At 43.4% G+C, this 16889-nt stretch overlaps 1 protein-coding gene across 1 annotated transcript in view; it reads right to left on the minus strand.

The window, feature by feature from the left end:
* Nucleotides 1-16889, minus strand: part of DHX30 (DExH-box helicase 30) — a 658531-nt gene that overhangs the window by 138554 nt on the left and 503088 nt on the right. Inside the window, exons 12-13 of the mRNA XM_078662529.1 lie at nucleotides 4545-4751; nucleotides 733-814 (exon numbers count right to left, since the gene is read on the minus strand). Coding sequence (XP_078518655.1) covers nucleotides 733-814; nucleotides 4545-4751 — 289 coding nt within the window. The remainder of the gene's footprint in view (nucleotides 1-732; nucleotides 815-4544; nucleotides 4752-16889) is intronic.

Consider the following 16889-nt stretch of genomic DNA (forward strand, 5'->3'; position numbering starts at 1 on the left):
ATAGGTCCATTAAGGTGGAAGGTATGTGGTAGTAAATCATTACCCTTTAATAAGGCAAGCATTAATATATAGGACTCTGTTCAGTAGAACAGAGAGGAATGGAGGATGTAGCCAAGTATGCTTTTCCCATCATCCAGGTGCAGAAGATTACATGCCTGGACTGTAGATTTGAAGTTTGAGTCAGGTAAATCATGGCTTGATATGAGTCACTTGGTTTTCTTCTGGTCTTTAATCTAGCTTTGGAGGGTTTCCTACTTATCCTGATTATGAACAGAATGAAGATTCATAAAGGAAGTTCATCAAGAAAATGCCCATAAGAGAAGCCAGTTCAAACAATAAACCCAAGTTCTGGAATAGCACTCCACTTAGATCAGGTTCACTCTTTCTCTTCAGAAAGGAGCGTAATCTCTTCAAGGAACATTTCCTACCTCAGAAAACTCCCTGCTACTTTTCGCCCTGGGTGAAGTCAATGAAGACAGCTACACCATTCTTTTTATATTCTTATCATGAACTGTTCAACAACCCATTGGACAAACTGCTCCCTATCTAGGTTTGCTATGTATAACTCTCAATACAGAAAACGATCCTGTGGACTACAGTTGTTGGTGTAATAATTTGCCCGATTAACTCTTCTGGCCACTTTACCCCTCAAATCATCCAGGGACAAAAAAGGGTCTAACTCTACCTGATAAAATGACTCACTTGCTTGCAGAGCTTTCAATACATACTCACCAATCTCCTGCAGAAGCTGCACAGCATCATTAACTGCACGAATGTCTGGGCTCTCCAGAGCCTTGGAGAGAAATTCGACTGCCTGCAATAGATTAAAAAAATTCACATGAAGCCAATCTGATAAAGACAGGTAGGGACACACATAATTTGCTGGTTTAAAACCTAAGGGGCAGACTTGAAAAGGCAGGGACCAAGTGCATAGACATTTCATGCAGTAAAAAAGCTCAACAATAATACCTTCATACTGCTAGACTTAACTTGAGATCTCAAAAATGACACTATGTGGATAAGGAAAAATCAATGAAATAGCAAGATATGGACTCAATTTAGTTGAAGGCAACATCAGCAGAAGTGCCAATGAAGGAGCAATACATTTCATTAAGAGACAAAATTAAATGAAGATTGAGAATTAATCTTAGCTGGTCCTGCAGCAGAAGAGGGCAAAGTGGTAAAACCTAAAATTAAACCAAATTCTGAGTAAGACCCAATTAGATAATTCTACATGTATAGTACCAACGCTGCACACTGTCAGAGCATAAGCCGCTTCTACTGACGGTGTGGTAGGAGTGTTAAACATCCCCTATTCCGACCTGCAAACTTCTGGTTTCCTTTTTACATGACCCAACATCTACAGACCGACTAGCTGAACTTATAAGGGTACCCTTAATGGTACCCAGCTTATTGGAGAAAAAAGAAAAACATATGCCCCTTCTCTGGAGCTGCGTTCTCTCCACCACAGGGAATATCTTACTAAAACAATCATGTGGAGAGAGTCAAAGTTGGTAGGTTATTGGCATGGTTGATACAACTGTAGGGCAGGGAAACCCTAATCATGCAAATAAGGAGCCCAGACAAATCACTAATGCATTCACAGAGAGACAATGTCTTCCAGAACAATTCAGAATGGTATACTACAGAAGCACAGGCCCTAAATGGTGATAAAGAGACCTACCTTGATACACCCAAACTTCAACAGGTGTCCAAGGAGGTTAAGGGGACACAGAGAGTGACTATAACCAAGGTAGGGATAACAGTAACTCTCAATGCCAGAAAGAGACGACTCAACAGCCACATTCTACTAAATGTATGCTTTTCTTATAGCTGAGAACTGTTCCATCCCTAAGCCACTACGTTTTAACATGAAACAAACCTTTATACCTATGTTTTTTTTATTAACGTTTGAATTACTTGGATTTAATTGTTTTATATCGGTTTGTATTATGCATATATGTCTATGTTATGCTGTTAAGTATAGTATGTGGGTGTTTGTCTCACATTTTTTTATTATTATGAATTATTAATAAAATTTGATTTTTAATATAAATGTTGAGTACACTGAGTCACTATTCATATCACTGTGTCTAGTTTAGGTCAATACATGACCAATTAATTGCCTAGGTTTCGTTTCCTCAAATGTATTTTCCCTTCCCTGGGGTTTAGTATCCTTTGCAGGGGGTCCCACTTTTTCTCAATTGCTTTTCTTATAGCACCATGTCTTGCAGAGATGTATGCAGGTGCACTGGAATGAGGTACATTACTCACCACCACAAGAGAGGCCTTATTAGTATCCATCCCTAAACTACAAAGGGACAACCAAGATGTGTACTTCTTCAGGACACTATCCATGTTAAATTTGGATCAGAAAATTCTTAGCATAGTCTTGGCTGGTCACCCATATTCCCACCTACGAGATCTAGTCCATGTTGACCAAAATAGATTCAGCCCCAAAATCAATCCTTTTTTTAATATCAGGAAACTTTTCAAGATCTTAAAGGGAACTACTACGCCACATTATCAGGAGGCAGTGCTTGTCTCAATAGACCTAGAAAAAGCGTTTGACACATTATACTCAGAAAATGTATGATCCATTATGAAATGCATGAATTTCGGGAATGTATAGGACACAACTGATTACACTACCATATGGAGACTCCCAGACAACAGTGATTATGGGTCATGCAAATCCAGGGCATGTACAATATTCAGGGACACTAGATGGGGTGATCCCTTTCTCCAATGCTATTGCATTGGCAGTAGAAACCATTACAAGCATCATTTGGATGGAAGGGGGGCATTCTCCTAATAAAAGGAGAGCATGTAAACTCGCTATATGCAGACAACCTGCTTCTGTATCTTCGGGATGCCCTATTAGGGTACGGGGTAGCCGATTAGGAACTGTTCTTCCTGGCACCTCAATTGTAATGGCTGGTTAAGTGTCTTTACATGAAAAAGCTACAAGAGTGAAGGGCCATAGGTGAATCATAATAGGAGGCAGCACTGGTTGAAATGCGGATGGGACCATCACACAGCAAGACGAGGAAACCTAAACTTCTCAGAATTGCCCTACACAGCTGGAGGAGGTTATTTAAGAGAACCAGGTTAAGTCAGACATATGCTCCAACCCTGCCCCTTGTGGGCATTCCTACCACCGGGGTTGCAGTTTTTCAGTGCTCGAAGGGTGGGGGATTGGATGGAAACAGCAATACTTGCCACATATTACTGCTATGAAACTGGGGTAATTCGAAGCCTACCTTAATAATGGAGGAAAATAGTCTACCAGGGGCTCAGTTCATGACGTATGGAGCAGTGGTTCAGTCAATAAAGAATGCATGGGCTATATGCTGTGGTTGTAGTGTGCTTCACTTCTGGGTGTTCATCAAAAGAAAAAAAAACAATAAAAAGGATTTAAACAAAAAAGATGGCATGGGCATATTGGAGCCACAAACCCTTGTGATGCTGCAGTCTCTTGTCACCTTTGGGAGTGACTGTAGACCGGTATCCTGGCTCTACAATGATTAAATATAGCTTGACATGTCTGCCACTGGTTGGGAGTGGAAACTAGGCAGAGACCTAAGGGATAAAGAATGGGATATCATTCTGGAATATGCAAATAGACTCTTCAGGAAAACTAGATTCAACTATACAGAATTTAACTACCTGGATACTATTTACCCAACATCCCACAAGGTAAACATTGTTGCGGGAACTAAACATAACAGGTGCTCCAGCTGCGGACTAGTGGATGCTGACTTTCTGAATATGGGCTGGAGTTGCTCTATAATAGTGCACTTTGGGGTGGGTCAAAGAAGCAGACATGGAAAGAACCTTAGACAGGGCGCAATTTTATAACTTAGAATTATGCTTGCTAACCTGATGCTTGCCCAACGGCCAGACAGAGGCACCACGTTGCTGGACCTGGCACTAGTAACGGCCAAGGGAACCATAGTGATGTTCTGGTTCTCGCCATAAGGTCTGCCCAATAGCAGGTAGAAAAGCATGGTGGAAAGAGAGGATAGCCAAGCAGGATGAAGAGAGACCGTCGACGATTGCAGATCTCTTGGTGGAGATATTGAATTCCTTTGATGAGTCTAAAGAGTAACCCCTGCTCTAATTAAGTACAGGGAACACAATGGTGGGTGGTGGGAGATATGGACACTAACACAGTAGGTGGTGAAATAGATGAAGGACACTGGCTGCTTTTGTTAATGGCAGAACTAATAACTGCTGAAGAAATGACAAATGAAACTAGGCATCCAGTGGTATTAAGTTTTATTTTGGATAGTTAAGATTTAAGGCTGTAAGTAAAGGTACTAATAACTGGACACACTGGAAGGTACAGCCCAGAATGCATGAGAAGCCTGAGGGTCTCTTCAAAGTGAGCTTGCATTTGTGTTTTTAAAATGATCGTACTTGAATTGCTGTATAACTCTACCGTAAAAATATATTTTTAAAAAATCAATAAATAGAGCTTAAAAAACTAAAATAATCTGGAGTATGAAAAATACATTTATTGCAATGGCTAGACTACTTACTGTCATCTCAGGCATATGAATCTTGGCCTGAACAACGAGGTTCTCAAGCGGTGTGCGGAGGATTTCAGGAACTTGGAAATCGTCCATTTTCTCAAGCCGGTCTCGAGTGAAAAGGTGGTAAGAGAAGCCTGGCTGGCAGCGCCCAGCTCGCCCTCGTCGTTGTATCACATTAGATTTCGATATCCATGTTGTTTCCAAGCATGAAACCTTTAAAAAAATTATTTTCATGATCATTAAACAATTATAAACTCTTTTTATACCACCAAGTAAAAAATAAAAAAACATTCTTGAGACTGCTAAATTACAATCAGGCTCCAACAACAGCAGATCCCAAAACTTAACACTTCTCATAAGGACTTTCTGATGTCACAGAATTGTAAGAAGAATTGACTAAAATCATATAGACATAGATACTGCACTCATCAACATCATCATCAAAGTTCTTTATTCAATTTTACTAGTAAAATCATAAAAACATAGGATATCATTGAAAATGTACATACAGGATGCCATAGTCAAACTCGTTAATGTTTTAAACCACCCACCAAAAACGTTCAAGAAAAAAGCAAACATAAGGAGAATTTAAAAGCTGTAAAAACAGTACAGCAGGCCTGACATGGGTAAAATTCATTGGCTTTAGAATTGGAAACTAAAACTTGTACCGCAAGTTATTGTATTTTGGACAAAACATAGTGACATGTAAAGTATCGTTAATCGTTGTATGTAATGGGTAAACAGGTGACGAGGTTAGCGTGTCATATTCCAGGCTAAATATGGTTCTAAGTTGCTAACAGTTTGCAGTAAAATTGCATGCCGCATAGAGTGTTTCATCAGTGCAAGGTCTTCGCACTCTGATGCCAGCTTGTCCCTAAGCGCAGTTGCAGCCTTTTTGCCCACAGAGCGAATTAAAACAGAGGGATTGTCATACAGATCTGTCCACAATAGGGGCCGCACTTTACCTGTCACAAACGCCAGCCGCGGGATCAGGGAAGATTTTTCCAATTTTAAACGGTCCTGCAAAATTGATCTACTAACACTAAGTTCCTCCTTTAACCAAATTGTGTTCCAAAGCTTTAAAGGGCCCGGCGTAGCTGTTCGATGAGAAAGTCTAAGCCTAACTCCTCATGTACAACTTCAGAGGGTATACTTTGGGGGACCCCTAAAAGACCTCTTAAAAAATTGTTTTCAGCTACTTGGAGAGGGGCAAACCGTCCATAACCCCATAATCCATTATGTAGCTCATTAAGTGCATGCACTTGGCCCTGTACATTTCCAGGACCAATTGGATGTGAGTGTGCCGGAGAGAACAGGAGAAATATTTAATGCTGAATGTCATACTATTAAAAGGCAAAACGTTCTGGCATATAAGTGAATGTCAATTAAACTCCGAGTCTTGTAAAAACCCCAAATACTTGAAGTTTTCAACCTGACTGATGTGTTGGCCTTTTAGATGTTTCATCGTTTTAGTATTACGGGTGGAGGGGGAAAATGTCATAACGTGGGACTCCGAGAAATTTGTCGACAAATCAAGGCTGCCCATAAAGTTAATAAAAAGAATAAGAAGTGTTTGTAAGCTTTTAGCTGTACTGGCAATTAAAACAGTGTCATTCGCATAGAGCAAGGCGGGTATAAGACGACTTCCTGCTTTTTGGAACATCAACATCAGGTACTGTCAAGGTTTGCTCTATGTGCTTTTCTGCCTGCCTGCCTGCCTGCCCGTGGTGTTGAGGGAGCTTTTCTGCCTGCCTGCCCGTGGTGTTCTCTATCCGCCCGCATCTGCTTCTACAAGAACCCCTGGTGGGACGTGCGTCCCAGGGGTAATCCGCGCTGGTTTTCACACTTTGGGGTGGACTCCAACCCCCAGAGTGCACCGCTGGGCTCCGCAGCTGCCATGAGTGAGGGAGAGGCTGGGCCAACGGGCTCATAGCACAGCCTCTCCCACCAGAACGCAGGATGTAGCCCGGACGAAGGGCAGGCCTGTCTGTGCCAGTCAGGGGGCGGAGGAGGCCGGGCTGGGTCACCCCTTTGTTTTTTTTTGTTTCTGCAGCTGTGGACATAATCGTGGATATAATTGTAGTATTGGCTTGGGACTTTGACCTCCCCGTTACGGCCCTTTTGGAGAAGCTTAAAAGCGTAGTATTTTACTGTGGGGGAAGTATTATTTAAACGGGCTTCCATACGCTCTTCATACGTGTTTTCTGTTGCATGGTATGGCTTTGTAACGATTGTTTTAGGCTGTTACTGTTTCTATCCTTTTAACTAGCGAACGAAGCGCTGTGTTGATACTTCTGCTGCTAATTTTGGGGGCTTATTTGGGTATTGCAAAATGGGGAGGCGGAAGACTGAAGTTTGCCAAGAAGGGCTAAAACCTGCAACTAGGGCTAATGTTACAACTATGGATGCTTTCTTAACGAGAGCTGCCTCCGTTATAGATAAAGAGATCGAATTAGTGAATAGGTGCCTCTCTAGATCTCCTTTACGTGGCCTAACTTCCTGTATGGTGGTTCTATCAGCCCCCTCAGGGAAGCGGTTATTGAAACTCCTAGTTTACCCAGGACTTTTGTGCTGGGTGCTAACTCACAGCCCAATGAAGCTTCATCTCCCTTGCAAGGAACTTCTGGGGTGATTTTACATAGGCCACTTTCCCCTGTCATCACTATTACTGATAAGGAGAATGGTGCTTCTATACATACGATATGGATTGGTGGCATTAATAATCACCAGTCCCAGGAAGTTAATACCAAATTCGGCCCCCAAAACAATCTAGGGTGGCCCAAATGCCAACTGGGAGCACAAAAAGAAAATCGAAGCCCTTGGGAAGTCAAGTTAAAAACAATAAACAAACATATCCTCCAAGCTAGTCCCTAAGATCTTAGTATCTGCTTCGCCAGTAGCAATTACAGCCCAATCGGCAATGATGAAAGATTTTATAGCAACTATGAGTTGCATGTTGGATACAAAGCTGAGTTCCATCTTGGATAGGCTAAACTCTATAGAGAAAGCTCTAGCAGAACATAAAAGGTCTGCACCACCCACTCAAATTCCCCAATCCTTAGCCGTAGAGATGTCTAGTGATAACACGGCCCCTGGAACCGCGTGTATGCCTGGGCCTGCTCTATCACCCTGGCCGGCCAGTGGAGTCCAGCCCTGTGGCAAAAACGCAGCCTCTAAAGTCCCGGGGGGAATGGTTGATGTCTCAAGGGAAGGATAGGTCCCTATTGTGTCTACATCTGCGTCTGTGTCAGACGAAATAAAGGCTGCCTAATCCAGCTGTTATCAGGAAAAGATTATGCTGGCCTCTAACACTCCTAGGGAAATTTTTTACATTTTTAAATCCATAATTACTCCTCCTAGCCCTCTTCCTGACCCCTCGAATATACAAGAGCGCTGTGACGAAATCGCTAATTTCTTTGCCACTAAAGTGGCTAACATTTATTTGCAATTCCCACAATTGGTTGCTGATATGAAACTCTCCACCCCTCTCCCATATGCCAGATGGGAAGTTTTTGCCCCCCTTACTCTATCTGACTCACAGCGTCTCCTGGAGAACCTTAAGTCGGGATCCACAGCTGATGTCGCGCCCCCCTCCATTCTTAAATTAGTGTCAGAGATTGTATCCCCAGTCATCCGGAATGTAATTAATGCCCCCCTGGCGGCTGGACGGATTCCTCCGTTATGGAAGCAAGCAAGAATTAAAGCACTTCTAAAAAAAAAAAAAAAAAAACTTAGACCCTGGGGACTGGGCCAGCTACCGCCCAATTGCTTTACTCCCTGGCATTAGCAAATTGCTGAAAAACATGTTAACTCTATATTGGCAGCCTATGTGGAGAACAATAATGCTTTACACCCCACTCACGACTGGATTCAGAAGTAAGCAGGGCACGGAGACGGCCCTCCTTGCTGTGGTGGAAGAAGCAAGGAAAATTGTAGATACCGGAGGCTGCGCTGCCATCATTTTGATAGATCTCAGCGCAGCCTTCGATACGGTAAATCACCGCATTCTGATTCAAAGATTGAGGGAGGTGGGGGTAGCGGGGACTGCCCTTAAGTGGCTGCAGTCCTTCCTCTCCGATAGATCATTCACGTTCTTTGAAGATGAGGCTCTTTCAAGACAGACCCCTTTACAGTATGGGGTCCCCCAGGGCTCTTCCTTAAGCCCCACCATGTTCAACATCTACATGAGGCCCCTTGCGGACATTGTGCTTCCCTGGGGGGTCCAGCTGGTCACTTATGCTGACGATGGTGGCGTCCCTCAGCCAGCATGATATGAACGATAAGAATCTTAAATCCTGTCTGGTTAACGTAGTTGAGTGGATGGATTCTTCCTTCCTCAAACTTAATGGCTCTAAGACCGAACACATGATATTAGGACATGCTGCTCCCCCCAACCTAGATCCTTGGTGGCCAAGCTGTCTAGGCCCCCCTCTACCAAAGAAACAAATTAAGAGTCTGGGTGTTTGGCTGGACTCCAATCTTAGTTTCTCTGTACAATCGAGCAAAGTGGCTGCCACTTGCTATGGCCTGATTAGACTGTTGAGGAAGATCTTGCCACTTCTTCCCTTTGACGCTAGACGTCTGCTGGTGCAAGCCCTTATTCTATCGCGACTTGATTACTCTAATGCGATCTATCTGGGCGCTCCACAGGAGACTATCAAGATCTTACAAGTTGTCCAGAATTGTGCTGCGCGACTTTTACTGAATATTCCGAGGCGGACCTCAACTAAGTCAGCATTCTGTCAGTTGCACTGGCTTACAGTGCAACAAGGAATCTGGTTTAACTGCATGCGTGCGGCCGTTTTTCCCACGGTATGCGGCATTTTTTGATTTGCCGCGTTACATGACGAGCTCAGCTCGTCATCAGAACACGGTAGGTAACGCTGATGAGGAGCTGAGCTCGTCATCAGCATGGAAGGTGTTAAAGCCATGTGCACTGTACACAAATCCATCACCGGCAATGGACCCTCGGTGATCCTGCCGATGATTCAACTTCATCAGGTCTCTCGGACACTCAGATCCAACAATAAAAAGTTTCTGGCAGTCCCTAGGATTTGTCGGGCACGTATGGGTGGTCGAAGATTCACGCTTCATGCGGCAAAACTGTGGAACCGACTCCCCGATTCTGTCCGTCTTGAACCCAATTATTTCCACTTCAGAAAATTGCTGAATACCTTCCTTTTCCCATGAGTAGCGGTGAAGCTCTAGCTGCCCTAAATGCGCTGGGATGCCCCAGGGTAGCCATGCGCAATATAAATGCGTATTCATTCATTCATCTATTCACCCCCAGGGTCTGCCTTCCCAAAGTTCAGGAATCCCACTAGAAGAGGGACGGGGCCACCTAACAAATGGCACAAAGAACCTAGAGGTTATTAATCTCCCATCCCAATTTACTTCCCGTGTGATAATTCTGGGTAATGTTCCTCGACTCTCACTAGGGTCCAATGAGGATTTCACTAAACTTAAAAATACGGTTACCCACTGGTTGTCGAATAATACATCTGTGGGCCCAATGGTGGAACGTAATATCATCATGGTGCGCCGTGTGGGGTGGATAGGGAGTTCAAGGAAATCCGGAGGGGGAGACTGTATTGTTGTGAACTTTAACAGCCCTTCCCTTGTGGATAGAATTTTTCAGGAGGTTCACCATACCCACACACAACGTGTTTCTGGTATTCAGGTTCTCCCACTGGGCTTTTTTTTATAAGGTTGATTATACAAGGCTCTCAAATAGAAGTACTCTACGTGTTAGGTGGTTTTAAAAACTCAGTGAGGTTATGGGAGGGAGTCACTTATTAGCTCAGGGGGGTTATCCCCGTTCGACTGGGTACCAGCCGGTCACCCGGTTAGAGCTATCCAAAAGATTTTCAGCCCTATCGAAGTTGGACGAGAGCGACTGACTAACTGCGAATTCAGAGCCTGCTCGTGAGTTATCACATCCACAGGGGTCCCTGTGCCTTCTCATGGGAGATGTTGTGCCCAGTGCTACCGAGAGTTCTGGGAAGTTCAGCACTCAGCAGCAGCTGCTTTTACCAGTTTTAGATCAAGGGAAGACTGCAAGTGCAGATCTGTATAATGTTCTGTCATGGAACATAGCAGGACTGATGGGAAAATTTCAGGATCCTATTTGGATGCAGTTCATCAGACAATTCCCTGTGATTTGTCTCCAGGAGACCTAGCTTGTGAACTGTAATCTGTTCTTGGAAAGCCTTCTTTGTTCCTGCGTCCCCGTCCCCATGTGGTAGAGCTAGGGGTGGGCTTGTGATTTATATATTGTTGGCTGTGCCCTGAAGGATACAGAAACTCTCTACTGATAATAAGCATTTTCAAGTAATTATCCTAAGGAGAGGAGACAACAGTATGTGCATCATTTATTTTTATACTGCAATAAGCGTGCAGGGGGAGTGCAAAATCGCCCAGCTGGGTTGTCTAATAAGACAGTCCTGTGGCTCTGTTGCACATAAGTTTCTGGTGGCGGAGGATTTTAATATTCACACCTTTGGAGATACTACATCCAGAAGCATGGCTGAGTTGGCATGTGCCAGGATGCGGGGTTTCCATTTTGAGCATTCTGTCCAGGGGGATGTATTAAACAACTTGCCTAATTAATTTGATCTGCTTCCATCCATGTCTTTATCTGCCCCCCCCCCCCACCCCCCTAGCAAACAGCCCGTCCCCTCTTTTAAAGGATGTAGGAGTGTTTTTTTTTTATAGATCATATACTGATCTCCACTGGTCTTCAGTCCAGAGATTCCGCAGGTTTACTATTATGGATAGTATTCTTAGTGATCATAACCCTGTCTGTATGCACCTGGAAGTAAGGCTGCTGACACCAGCAGCTAGGGTGACAGCCCCAGGCACTTCAAGACCCGTGGAGGAAAGTCGCCGTTTAAAATGGTTGCAGATATCTCCAGACTCATTTTACAGCAAAGTTCAAGGGTCCTGTGTATCAGAACTAGCCTATTGTGTGTCACCTGATTCTCATCCGGGGGAAGTCCTCAAGGCTTTTGATGGCATTATTACCAAGGTAGGGTCTCTCCTATGCGTTCCCTCAAATAGGACGGTGTCATCGGACCCCAGATGGTTTAACTTGTCATGCTCTAAGGCAGTGAGACAATTAAAAGATGCCTTAAAAGTCACCCTGAGAAACCGACCTTTGATTTGTGCCCGTGGTCTTGAATATAAACAAGCATTGGCCACCGTAAGGGTGAATTGAAGGGGGAAAGGTGGAGAGACCTTTTGGAGGCAAGCAGTTTGGGGAATAGTGCAAGGTTTTGGGACATTATTAACCAACCTCTATTTGAAAGGGCGGGGGACGGAAAAGTAGGCACTAATATAACAGAGGACGAATGGGTGTCTTACTTTCAATCTATCTTCGCCTGCCCTATGGCTCACCACCAACTCCGTGGTAGGGCAAACACCAATGTCCCAGTAAGGTTTAAACAGAAAGAGGTGGAGAAGGGTATTTTAGGGCTGACATGCAACAAGGCCCCAGGCCCGGATCTTTTCAAATCAAATCCACTCCTATGGGCTCCATGTCCTGATGGCGGTGCTTAATGCGGCAGCCAGGATCGTTTGCCTGGCCTCCTGGGGCACCTCGACCATCGTGCCAGTCTTCAAGAAGGGCGATCGCAATAGCACCTTGTGTTATCGCCCGATGTCCCGTCTTGATTTTGTGGTTAAGGTCGTGGGTGGGGTGTTATTGGGAAGATTAACCTCATGGGCGGCAGAGGATAAGATTATCTCCGTCATACAATACGGTTTCCGCCCAGGGCGGTCTACCCTGCCCCAATGCCTTAACCTGTATATGATCCTGGGGAAGTACACAATCGCCCGCCAAGGTACAATCTACATGGCCTTCATGGATCTTTCCTCCACTTTTGACTGTGTCAATCGGGGGAAACTGTGGCAATCCATGAGGGCCATGGGGGTGGAGGATAGTTTGCTTGACTTCTTGGTGGATCTACACATTGACACCAAGGCCAATATTAGATTTGCCAGTGATCTTCTAATATCCAAGAATTTCAAAATAGAGAGGGGGGTTAGGCAGGGATGTATCCTGGCCCCCTTCTTATTTAATCTATATATCAAGGATCTGGGAAATACCCTGGTAAAAACAGGGGTTGATTTCCCCTACGTGGGGCGGCGGATTCTGGCCATCCTGCTATACGCGGACGACGCGGTCCTCGTCGCTAGGACAGCATGGGGACTCCAGACCATGCTTGATACATTTCGAAGCTTCATGGAAGATCGTGACCTTGCAATTAACAATTCTACATTTTATATCATGCAGATCGGCATTCACCCAAAGAAACAGTATGCTTTTAAAGTGGGTAATGAGAATGTTCCGGTGACCACGATATTTTCTCACCTGGGTGTCTTGGTAGATGACCGGCTCTACTGGGGGGCCCTGATTAAGAGGAAAAACAAGGTGGTTATAAGGGCAAATGCTGCAATCTTCAACTTTGCAGCGAAGATGGGTAAGCGCCCAATCGCTGCAATGTTGAAGATATACCAAGCCAAAAGTGTTGCCATTGCTAGTTATGGGAGCGAAATTTGGGGCTATGTAGCAACTGGTGCTTTGCAAGTGGCGGCGAATGTCTTTTTAAAACTTATCTTAGGAGTGCCTAGCGGAACATCAAACCTGGTAGTTCATGAGAAACTGGGGTTGCCTCATTTAGGAGATATTCTGGCAATGCGCCCCTGGTTGTTTTGGCTTAATTGTTAGTTAAATAAAGATCTAGCTCTTAACCACCCGATTTTAAGAGAGAACATGAGCCTTCATCACATGACACGCATTCCATGGTTAAACAATATCAAGGGATGCTGTGAAGAGCTGGGACGGCCGGACCGATTTTTAAAGCCTGATTCGATTACCCGGAAGGACGCGGAATTTGTAAAGAAAACCTTCACTACCTTAAAAAAGCTTGGTAGAGATGACTTAGAACTGGGAAAAACTGGTGTCCGCAAACATATGATGGTCAAAACATTGCCATCCATGGAGCGCTATCTTTTGTGGCCACTTTCATCTCATGAGCGGTTTTTATTGATCAGGTTTCGTTGGACTATATTCATTTGTTGCTTGCCGTACCTAAAGGGAGCTGCAGAGGTCAGGTGTTAGCATCCTGTGGCTGCGACAGAGTGTCTCTTCAGGATCTGCTACACTATGTTCTTTTGTAAATTTTATGAAGTACCTCGTAGATATTTTTTAACACCTCTTTTAAAGAAGCTGAATGTTATCCAGGTCCGCCCAGCCTTTTTGTATCTACAATTGCTGAAACCAGAATGTGTAGCTTTTATAGTAGGCTTTTTGAATTCGGCATTACGATCCAGGATTTGTACAGAGGACTAGTGAACCCCTATTATTGGTAGGCACTCCCCTTGTGTGCTTTCCCCGTCCGATCAGTCTTTTGTACCAGATGTATATATTGCTGTTTTTTATGGGATTTCTAATGATTTTTATTGTTATTCATTGTATGTTTATTGGATTTTTGTAATTTTTATGGTTTTAACTCTAAAACCGAATAAAGTACATTTGATTTGATTGATATAAAAAATAAATAAAAAAGGGGCTAAAATACAACCTTGTCACACCCTGCCCAGCAATTTAAAGTGCTCAGTACCCTACACACTGGGGCCAAACCTGACGCTGGCTGAAAGGTCAGTGTGCAAATCACGCAGAAATCTTATTAAAACTGGGCCTACATCCATCTGTTCCATCAGGGACCAGACCGTGGAGGGGTTAACTCTGTCGAAGGCAGAGCTATTGTCCATGAAGGCCAGATGACTGCCCCCATTTTAACCTTAGTGTATTTACATGCTAATAAGTGATGGTTAAAGGTTTTCTCCATGGTCCCCCTTCCAGGACAAAACCCATATTGTAAGACAGTTCAAAAGCCTCTGTCCTCGGCCCAATCAGCTATGCGGTTTAATCAAATCTGGCAAATGATTTTCACCTCTGAGTCTATGAGGGAGATGGGCTTGAAACATGCTGGGTCTGATCTATTGCCCTTTTTAAAAACGGGGACTATTATCGAGTTGGACCAGGTTAATGGGAGAGGCCGGAAGCTGCGGCATATTGATGTGATGTCAATAACGGTGCCCATTGGTCAATTTAGTTTTTAAAAAGGTTCCCTGGAACCCCGTCAGTTCCTGGAGCCTTATCAGATGGTAATTGGGAGAAAGCGGCTCTAACCTAAGATATGTTGAAAATAATGTCATGGTCTATTAATAGAACCGGCTCTTCTTCTTGGTTACAGTTAGACGCAATATGGTCAACCCAGGCCTGGGGACGAATAGTGCAGGCCTGATTGGAGAGATGGTCGTAACAAAATAGAGGAGAATTAACGATGCTCCAAAAAGCAGAGCTATTGCGTTGCCTACTAGCAATTAGTAACTTTTGCCATGCCTCCTCTTTAAGTTGGGTCTTACATTCCTTGCAAACCATTATAAAAACAGCCCTGGCCTTCCTGATCTCAGCTTGGTTACGTGGCTTCGCCTGCAAAAGGTCCCAAAGAACCTTGTGGGTTTTGGAGCACCGGTTGTCAAACCATTTTTCTGCGTGCGTTACCAGAGATGGAGCTGTTTTACTGAGTGCGGATTTAGTAAATGTACATATATTAAGAAATGAAGCATAAATGCAGTGTGGTGACTCCTCGTCGGACAAACATATATAAAATTCCTTTTGACATGAGGAGCTCACCCTTCAACCCTGATCCATCGGGATCAGGAGCTCTTTATACAAGGGTATTGGACCTGGTGATGCATTATCCAAATTAAATAGTGCCGTAACTGGGTAATGATCACTCATGTTTTGACTTAAAACCTTAAAATCTAAAAGTGCAGAGAAAAAGCAGTGAGAAACAAAAATATAATCGATATTAGTACAATATACCCCCTTTAAATGTAGGTGTTCTCTCATATTGGGGGGGTCCTGAATGCTATCAATTAAGTTTGTTAAATTGAACTCGGAAACAAGGCTATTTGCGGGGTCACCTACGCGGGAATGTTTAAAATGCACCTGCGGTTCAAATGAGCTTTCAGAGACAGAATCCCTGGTCGTTGTGCATGATTGACTGGGGTGCAAATTAAAATCTCCGGCAACCACAATTAAAGTAAAAAGTGGTTCCGTTATGCACTCAATTTCGGCCTCAGGTCTGTTCCCTTATTAATAATCCACACTGCTAAAATCCAACTTTGCACAACCACTTTTTGGGAACTTTTTCCATTGTTTACAGGGTTTGTACCTTGAGCAATAAGGTTCTTGCTGATACCACCCCCACTCACAACATAGTGCATGCATTTAAATGTGGTGATCGCAGATGGCTGCAGTGAGCTTTCACCTGGTCTTGCTAAGGCTCTGAAAGTATGGATCAATCATCATTTCTCCTGTTTGCAGAGCTTAGCCTCTCTGGGACAGTGGGTTGTTTTTCTGATGTGTTGTGGCATTTTTAAGATTGGTTACAGGAAGTTATTTAATATTAAACTTACATCCCATGGTAGCTTGTTATTTAAGGGTGCAATTGATTTATTATCTATTCTCCATATATTCGGGAGGGCGGGGAAGTTATTATGACAGTGATATACAGCTGAATTAATTGCTTTACAAGACACTTCTTTTAAAGCTATGGCTGTATCATGATGTGCAGCGAAAATGTACTTACAGCAGCACAGACGACGCTGGGGTGAGTGCTTTGGTCCACAGTGTAGCACTTAACTGATTCGAATCCCAACAGTGCCAGTATTACATTTCCCTGATTATTGTTAATATATGTTTTAATTTAATCACATGGGTCAGCAGACACGTCATGATAATTATCCGACTACTGTTCAATACATTCTTAATGTATTGATTCAATTTGTGCATTGCTGCACTTTCTCTAGACATAACAGAAGGTGCGCTGCTTTTAAATGTGTTGCTAGTTTCAGCTTCCATGCGAAGCTTCATGGTTTAAAAACGGAATTTTTAATTCTGGGATTTTCGCAATTTATATGCTTTTAACATTTTATTTCAAACTTGAGTGCTCTGAACGAGGCACTTCTAGATTTCTGCTGTTTTGTTTATACAGAATATTTAATTATTGTTCCTTCAACGTGCTTCGTTATATAATTTCAAATTGATATTATTGACAATTTGAGCTGATGTTCGCATTGTAGGTAAATTACTTTCACACTACTCCAATAAAAAAAAAATATTTACTGATTCATACTGCATTGTCTAAAATAAATGTGTCCATGTCATTTCATATGAGCGTGCATACATCTATGCATATCTTCTCACAAAAGCGTATGCTCATGAAAATATGCTTTGGGCATGCCATGATTAGTTTTATTTTTTTTACTTTCTTTTGG

The sequence above is a fragment of the Lissotriton helveticus genome, chromosome 10 (assembly GCF_964261635.1).
Source record: "Lissotriton helveticus chromosome 10, aLisHel1.1, whole genome shotgun sequence".
Lineage (NCBI taxonomy): Eukaryota > Metazoa > Chordata > Amphibia > Caudata > Salamandridae > Lissotriton > Lissotriton helveticus.